General features: G+C 33.5%; 1 protein-coding gene across 1 annotated transcript; it reads left to right on the plus strand.

Moving 5' to 3' along the window:
- The first annotated feature begins 1,947 nt into the window (after positions 1-1,947).
- Positions 1,948-4,225, plus strand: LOC111013404 (F-box protein PP2-A12). The gene is made up of 3 exons (XM_022287841.2): positions 1,948-2,577; positions 2,788-2,906; positions 3,547-4,225. Exons 1-3 carry the CDS (start codon positions 2,251-2,253, stop codon positions 3,965-3,967), a joined length of 867 nt encoding a protein of 288 aa, XP_022143533.1. The 5' UTR covers positions 1,948-2,250; the 3' UTR covers positions 3,968-4,225.
- The last annotated feature ends 5,117 nt before the right edge of the window (positions 4,226-9,342 follow it).

Below are 9,342 nucleotides of genomic sequence, written 5' to 3' on the forward strand. Positions count from 1 at the left end.
TAAATATATGAGTATATTTTGCATCTTATCACACAAAATAAGATAATAAGTAATGATTCAACCGAACATGACAATGGACAAATAAAAAAATTCAATGAGTTTTTGTCATTAACACTATACTTAAGCCAATATAAACATATAACTCAGTGGATAAAATACTCATTACCATCTCTAAGATCAATGGTTCAATTTCTCATCTTATGAAACTAAAAAAATAGCATAACGATATTTAAATATCGACATAACTTAGTGGATAAGACACCTATTACAAACAAAAGTCGATGGTTCAATTCCCACCTCCACAACCGTTAATTTAGCGACAACAAATAACATACATAAGCAATGATCAATCAACCAAATAACCGTGAGTAGCTACGATATTACAAGTTTCTTCCTCTTTCCCGAATCTATAACTATCATTTATTAGTATTCATATGATTCCACCTCAATTCCAATTGGCAACGAGAGGAGTAGTTCATGTCTATTAAAAATTCTTGTTAGGTCCCTTATCCGATTAATGTGAGATCCTTAATATCATCAACATGTTCACTTTCAATGGCTTCTCGTATCAAAATACAAATTATCAAAAGTTGAGTGCCTTTTTCCGATAAATTAAGAGCAAATGATGATATATAGAAGAATCAAACCTAGCTAACACATATTAAACCAAATTTCAATGGGATTAGTACATTGATAGGTTAGTTAGAGACTATAATTACATAAAAGGATTGAATGGTATAAAATTTACACTTTTGTCATGAAACAACCCCATTTATGATGGTACCCATCACCCAATTTACTAATATATCCTTTCGTATCTCAAGCTCAATATTAATTAATTTTTAAAATCTAAAATTGGCTACTTGGGAGGTTACATTTTAAATCCCTTAAATTTTACCTAATTAAACTTTTTAAAAAGTAAAAAATATCAAATCCCAAAATCCTCCAGACTTTTCTTCTTCTTTTATGGTTATGTTTCCGTCAATTCCTTCGTCTCCGTTCTTCTTCGTCGTCGAAACAATCCGTCTAGCTTCTCCTTCGTCTCCGGCCGCACGTCCATTATTTCCATCCGTTTATCCCGAGGTTTCTTTTTTGTCGCCGACCGGAAGATTAGTAAGTTATTTGCTTTGTTGGTTAATTGTAGAGAGATATAGTCGTATATACTTTATAGCCAGATATATGTTACATCTCCATATATGTGTATGTTATAATGGCTATAGTTTATATCACCATTGTTTAGTGTATGTTGCTTAAAGTTTATAGTCGGATATAGTTTATATTTCCATATAACTGAAAAGGTAGTTGGATATAGTTTATATTTAGGTAGTCGGATATATATATATATATTGTAATATTATTGAAATTTGGCCTAAAAAATTGTAATAAAATGAAAAAATATTTGTAATAAATTTCATTATTTAGTAGAATATATCAAGGAGTAACTTTGAGGATTATGATAATAATTGAATATATTAAGGAATAAATTAGGAAATTACGAGGAGGATTGATTTAGGTCCCACAATAATTTAATGTTTACATAATCAAATTTAGAATATTAATCTTTTGCATTTAAATAAAAGATAAATTATAATAAATATAAATATCATAAATAAGGATAAATTTGGTATTTGAAAAAAATTTTAAATCCAAAAATCTAAGACGGTAAAATTGGTAAACATGAAACATTTGTGAAAATAAATTTACAAAAATAACTTATTCTAAGGCATTATCTCAATTTCAATAGAAGAATAAACTTGGAGACGGAAACGGAATAAAGGTAGGATTAGGAATAATAATAATAAATGTAGTTCTTAATCCTTATCCTAAACCAAACTAGACAACTGTACTGTTTGATAATAAAAAGGAAAAATCAATGGCTGAATCTCAATCTAGTACGAAACCGCAGGCTTCCAAATTTAATTATTTTGGAGGAGAAATCAGCCAAAAAGATTCGACGAATTGCACCAAAGTCCACTCAACTCCACAACTAAAATGGCCAAAATTCTTTCCATTTCGTTAAAATTCAATATTTTTTCTTGATGAACGCCAAATATCTAGTCACCCTCTACTTTCCGTCCATATCATTCCCCGCTGTCGTCCTTCACTTTCTCAGGAAACAAACAGCCGCTGGGTTTTCACAAACTGACAAATCCAAGCAACCCCAGATCCTCCACTCCGTTCATTTTCCCTCTTTTCTTATAGAATCGCACCCCCTTTTCCTTCTTCTCCCATGTTCTTCGTTTTTCTGTGATGGGTCTGAATCTTTCGGTGTTGTTTCGGCTGCATAATGGTTCTCCGGCGCCGTTGCCGGAGCCCGGGCTCGGGGATTTGCCGGAGAATTGTGTGGCGGCTGTTTTGGGGTACTTGGGTCCGCCGGAGATTTGTAAACTGGCGCGGTTGAATCGGGCGTTTCGTGGGGCTTCCTGGGCCGATTTCGTTTGGGAATCAAAGTTGCCCCCGAATTATGAGGCGATTGCTCGTCGGGTTTTTGGGGGTTTTGATTTGCCCCCGGATTTGAGTAAGAGAGAGATTTATACGAGGCTTTGTCGCCAGAATCCGTTGGATGGTGGAAACAAGGTAATTCGTCTTCTCCTTCTAGGTTTAATTCGACGATTTTGCAAAATTAGGGGAAACTTTTTGTTTTTTTTTTGAATTAGAATCGGTGGGTTCTGTTCTTGTTAGTCGTATGAGATCTTATACTGTGATTTCTGATGAATTTCTGGGAACGATGAAGAGGAATTTTCGAAGATTCGTTTGTTGAATTTTCTGTTTTCGTTTTCGTTTCAGAAAGTTTGGCTGGATAAACTTTCAGGCGGTGCTTGCTTGTCAATTTCTTCGATGGATTTGATGATAACTGGGATTGATGATCGGAGATATTGGAATCGCATCTCGACTGAAGAATCAAGGTCAGTTAGATTCATCAGAAACAAGTTTTGAAACTGAGCTAATTGGTTATATTTTGATTGCCTTGGAATGAATCAATCTGTGGGACTAGGATGTGGAATTCTCTGTTTGTTTCTTATCATTGATGTCGAGATTGGTGTTGAAAATCGAAACGATTCGTGCTCGAATTTCACGGAGTATGATCTTTGTTATCTAATCTTGATGTTTAATTATTTGCCTCCCTCTTCTCCATAGGATTTTTGTATATCTGTCTGTTTGAGGAAGCATGGTTCTTATGGAATGTTGTTTTTAAACCAAAAATTCCAAGTTTGGTAAGAACAATGATTTGCCAACCAATATTTGATTGGTATATATGGATGCTTATCGAATCGTTCTATTGAATTTTCGGAGGTACTAGTGTCATATCGATATCGTTTTTCTGTAGTGTTCTTGATGAAGTCTTACTATCTCACTGATGGTTGAAGAGCTGATGGAACTAACGGGTCCATATAATATAAGTTTGTATCATCAATGGAATATGATGCAAGATGTCACCTGTTCATAAGTCTTGTACTTCTCGTGGCACTCTCGGGATTCTGTTGCTTGCACGGCTTGCTCCGTTGAGCGGGAACTGATATCGGTTTTCCAATTTCTTTCCTGTAGATTCCACACTGTTGCATATCTTCAGCAAATATGGTGGTTTGAAGTTGGTGGAGAGGTAGACTTCCCGTTTCCACCGGGAACTTACAGCCTATACTTCAGGTTGCAGTTGGGTCGTGAATCGAGGAGGTTTGGCCGTCGAATCTATAACCTCGAGCACGTCCACGGTTGGGACATAAAGCCCGTGCAATTCCAGCTTTGGACTTCCGATGGTCAGCATGCCAAGACTCAATGCTATCTAAAGGAAGCTGGTAAATGGACTCTGCACCACGCAGGTAACTTTCTCGTCGATGGTCAAACCGAATCAACAAAGATAAAATTCTCTATGACACAGATCGACTGCACGCACACGAAAGGCGGTCTGTGTTTAGATTCAGTGCTGATTTACCCGGTCGAGTGTGAGCAGAGATTGAAGCGTCGTTGACTCAGGTCTGCATTTTGGTATAGTAGGCAGAAATTGTGTAAAAATATATATAATAGGTGAGTGAGATGAGAAAGGAGGTTGATATTTTTGGTGAAAGCTTCTTCTCAAATGACTGGCTTTCTGTTTTTGTGTAAGCCTAGAGTTGTTTGCTTGGAAAATGAGGCAATGTTATTATAAAATTGTGGCTGATTTTTTTCATTAATGTATATTTGTTGCCAGATGAATAAGAAGGGCTGTGTGAGAGTGGTTCTTGAATTATTTTTTTTTTTTTTTTATAATTTAAATTCTAACTACGCCGGTCTGCATAGTTCAACTGGTTAAAACGTATTCTTACGAGATCACTTTTTTTTCTCTCTACTTTGTAAAATATTAATTTTGATGGGGGATGTTCTCAGTCCCTGCACCCGCCTCATTTTCCATTTTAATTCTACTCGAAATTTATTTGGATTGGCGTTTTGATACCTATATTGATAATTAGATCGTGAAATTTACCTTTTAAAGATTTGTTGTATCATGATGTTCTTATAAAATTTAATAATTTTGCTTTTCAAATGACATTAGAATTTAAATTTTAACTAAAGTTTTACCATGGATAATGAGCTTTTAATTCGAATTAATAATAATAAATGGGAATAATTCTCCACGAGAACTCGATCCCAAGAAAATCCCAAATTTTATGGGAAATTTTGTGGGATAGAGAATGAAATGGACTCCCTTTAATGGAGGATGTGACAAGTTACAACACTCTTAATAATTACAAGAAAAATGTTTTTTTTTTTTTTCATTTTTCTCTCTCCTAGAAAGAAGAAAAATAAAAAATTATCTTCCTTTTTCGTTTCCATTTGTTCTACGACACAATGATTTTAGAGACATCTCCAACTTTTCTCCATCCCAACACCATGACCAAAAATATAATTAGACACCTTTTTCTTCGCATAACAATTATGAAGTCATTTTTGTTTCTATTCATATTTATATTAGTACCAACTCCATGAAAATGTCGATCTAAAAATATCGATAAAGTGTTGATGTAAATTCATAATATTTAAATTGAAAATAGCATTCCATAATTTTTAACTAAATTAAAAGTTCTTATTATTAATATTATGTCAACACTAATGATATTTTGTTCAATTTCTTTCTACATTTAATCATCTTTTTAACAAAATAATGAAAATGTTAATTTACTCCAGACTCATAAATATATGAAAATGTTGATTGAAATATTGAGAGGTTGACAGAAATATATTACCCTTAATGTACAAATAATATATATAAATGGTAAATATTATTGAAGAATCTTGTCAATAGGCAAAATTACTATTTCAATTTACCGTCCATCCACTCGTAGTTTTCTTACTTTACATGTTTTCTTTAGATATCAGTTAATTGTCTCACTCTCTCGAGTAGAAGAAAAGACATATCTAAATTAGCAAAAACTACAAGGACTAAAATGGTAATTTACCTTTAAAAAAATGGTAATTTAACATATTTGAATAAATATTGATATTTTGATGACGTGTCTTGTTTTGCTTTACACCTACTCCTTTGTCCCTTAGCCTTAAAATAAAAGGTGAAATGTCCATTGCAACGTTATAAGTTGGAATAATTTCTGACATTTGATAGATGTGAACTTAAATGGTCCTCGTGGATGCCATGTCTTTTACAAATAATATACAAACAAAAACAATTGGTGCCTCTTGAATCATTAAAAGTTCAGAGGCCTCACTTTTTTGTTTTGAAAATTGAAATTTGTCGAAGCTGTTTGGTAATGGTCCGTTTCTTATTTCTCGCTCCCAATTTTCTTAAGAAATTTAAGTATTTTACAATTAACTTTATTTCTTGTTTTTCATTTTTTTTGGAACATTCTCACAATTATATAGAAATTTTATAAATAATCGAAATAAGTTTCTAACCTCTTTGGACCAAATGAGCCACTCGATGGTTAGGAAAAAACTATTTTAATCTTAATCATTAGTTTCTTCTTCTTTTTTTTTTTTTTAAATAAGTTAATTAACAAAAGTTTGATATATATATCATTTGTTTATTTATTTGGATCAAGAGATCCTTAGACAAACTACAAGTATTTGAAGTTCACTGTAGTAAGTTAGGTAGTGTCGGGTTTTCAAATGGATTTAAGTTCTTAGATTAATATAAAATTAACAATAAAGACAAATTATTTTTACCGAAAGTTTTGGGCAAAAATAAATATTTAGAAAGATGAGGGACAACACTAAAACACTTAAAATTCATGGATACGAACTATCAAAATAGGATATACTTATTTTTTAAAAAAATTAATTATCATGAAAAAGTATTCTTAAATTGTTAGCTAAATTTAAAAAATAGAGACAAACTTTAGGAAAAAAAGGGATTTTGTCACATATCCTAGTCTAGAAAGACTTGTTCAAGAATCAAAATGCATACTTGAAATTCATGTGCTGTAAACTACTTTATGATTTTGATTCAAATGTCTTGTATTTTTTAAATTAATATGAAAAAGAAAATCAATGAAAATACCATAAAAAAAGATCCTTTAAAATAGTTCTAAAATTTGATTTTTTTAAAATTCCAAGAAGTCATGAATAGAAAATATTTTAAAATTAATCTATAAATTTATTTTTTCTAAAATAATAGACCCAAAAGATTATAAATTATTAGAAAAATTCTAGGATCATATCTTTTGTTTTTCCTCCCTTAAATTTCTGGACAATGGTCCACCTCGACATCACTAAATTGATTAAGACATATTTCCTACCAAAAGATTATGGTATCGAATCTCTCGTTAACGAAAAAATAAAATAAATATCTCCAACAAATGGTTCCTCCCTTTGTAGAGTTGTGTGATTGAGATGCTTTACGTTGGGCTTCTTTGTAAGGATGGAATTGATGGGTAGCATTTAATTGTCTTTTTCCCTTTATAGAAATAAAATGTCTTTTTCTATTTTCCAAGATTTTTTTGGTTGAAATTGTTGATTAAAACACTTCATATATTGATAGGAAATTAAGCTATATGTCCTTATTTACACCCTTAAAAAAAGTCAAAAAATTTATAAATCCAAAAAGTGGCCACCCAATTTTCAGGATAGATTTCCCGGGCTTTTCATTTTTACCCTCAAAGTCATATCAAATATCTCAAAATTATTACCAACACCAGCTCATTAGTAATTGATATGGGTTGATAGATGATTTTCAAAGAGGTTCACGTGTTCCTCGAACGAATAGTTTCGACAACGATTAAATGAGCCTGCAACCAGAAAATTACTCGACGTGGGTGTGGTTCCTGCCTAATACACTTCGACGTGCAAGTTAGTGATCGGAGCAAATAGGAAAAGACACTAGGGTTTAGTACAAATTTTTCACTTATTTGGTGAAGGTGAGCCAAGTAAAGGTGGTGCTTCCCTTTTATAGGCTCGGATGGTCGACTATGAAGGACGGTGGTTGGAATGACAGGGGCAAGTCGGGCTGTACAGCATCTAACGGGGGTGTATGCTGCCGACAATTAGTGGATGGCGCCTTTGCTTGTGGGTCTAAAACCTGTTGCTGTCCGGTTGTGGTGCTCGACGTGCTCCCCATACAGTGGGAGTGGAAGCACGCCCTCCTGCCACTGTAATGTACGACGGATAACTGTCTGTGGTCCCGCACCTCGCAGCAACTAACGCATGTCCTGCTCGATTTTACCTTCAACAGACATCTACTATTCTTCTTTAAGATCAGAGGCTCGAATCCATACCTCCAGTTTGTTGTATTCAAAATTGCTTTCTAAGCTATCTTAGATTTTAGGTTATCAAAATCAATTTAACCTTCCTAGATTTTCGATTTTCAAAATCTTCATCGGAATTATTTATTCGTATTTTAATAATTAGTTTATTCTAATCATTATCAATTTTTTTGTAGCCTAACTTCTAAGTTTGGAAGTTCAGTAATGTTTTCACTCCAGACGATACCACATGTTGAATAAATGACTTCTCAATTAGTCATAATTCTATAAAATAGTACATCAGACTAGTTTTAAATGTAACCCTTCATAGTCAAAACGAGCATAACTCGAAAGTTATACATAATAACTTCTTCAATCAAGAGGGCGTAAGTTCGATCAATCACTTCTGCATGATTTTGATGTCGTTCAATAACATTACATAGGAAAAAAAATATATTAAATTTTATGCCGAATCTAGAAAACACAGAATTTTCAATTTGTTCTCCATAAAATTTACGCAGTCTCCCCCTCTGTACATGATATTTACAAATTACATGGTCAATTTTTATACTTTAATTTAAGACTTGTTTCGATTGGTTTTCTTAATTTTAAATTTTGCAACGGATCATTTCAATACATAATTTATGACACATTTACCCTCTATGATATAGGGTAACTTATTTACTTGTAACTTTTTACCATATACAATGGAATTGATCATTTTTTTTTTTTTAATACCTTATCCTACATTTCACTTTTCTATCTACTCTTACCTTTCTAGTCTATATTAATATACGCCACATATTTTGTTATGGAGAACAAAAACGACCTGAAACGGGACAATGAGTTGAAGCCTGAGATCATCGATTGGGGGAGACCGGCCCATGACGTAACGGGCCGGCCCAAAGAACGACCTAGCGCCGGGCAGAGAACGAGGAAAGCGATCGGCGGAGAATTAACCGGGCCGAGAAGGCTCGGTCCCGACCCCTGCTCGGTCTTGACCCCTGCTCAGCCCACGGCCCAACCCATGAATCTCCTGCCTACGATCTACGATCCACGCCGAATTAGGGTTTGACTACGGAAGTTCTGGAATCATCTTTACGGCTATAAGTAGCAGTGAGATCCAACCCTGAGGAGGCAGGTGACTAATCCTTAGCTAATTATTTTCTCAACTCTCCCTCGCTAACTTAAGCATTGGAGCCCGTGTGACTAAGGTCACACCGGTTTAGATCGGTTTGATTTTGCAGGTATCGGTTTCCTTATCATCGAGTTTGGTGTATGCGAGAAGAAGAGTCGGAGGGTCAAAATTCACGCATCAACATATTTTAATATTTACTCTTACCCTATTCTCTTATGTATACTGGATTATATACACCGTTACGTTTTACCATGTCATTTTTTCCTACCTTTTTAACTGCCTTTCTTCTTCTTATCTACCTTTTTCCTTGGCAGATAGGAGCTTCCAAAAATTGTCAAATCTATTATATTTGCCCATTTTACATATTCATGTGACTCTAACGTTATCCAATATTATATTAGACTTTGAAATATTATGAACTTTATCTCAATGTTTATATTATTTCATATTAGGTAACTAAATAAAGTATCGAAACCGAAAATCATCCATATAAAAAAATAATCTAAAAGCATAACATATCTTAGAAGCTTATTGGTC

Source organism: Momordica charantia (assembly GCF_013281855.1).
Source record: "Momordica charantia cultivar OHB3-1 chromosome 10 unlocalized genomic scaffold, Mcharantia_2.0 BLBB01000010.1, whole genome shotgun sequence".
Classification (NCBI taxonomy): Eukaryota; Viridiplantae; Streptophyta; class Magnoliopsida; order Cucurbitales; family Cucurbitaceae; genus Momordica; species Momordica charantia.

Bases quoted from the DNA above. Each gene is read 5' to 3' on its own strand.
- LOC111013404 (XM_022287841.2), top strand. From the start codon at position 2,251: ATGGGTCTGAATCTTTCGGTGTTGTTTCGGCTGCATAATGGTTCTCCG. The intron at 2,578-2,787 runs GTAATTCGTCTT...TTTTCGTTTCAG, and splicing joins CGTTGGATGGTGGAAACAAG to AAAGTTTGGCTGGATAAACT. The intron at 2,907-3,546 runs GTCAGTTAGATT...TCTTTCCTGTAG, and splicing joins ATCTCGACTGAAGAATCAAG to ATTCCACACTGTTGCATATC.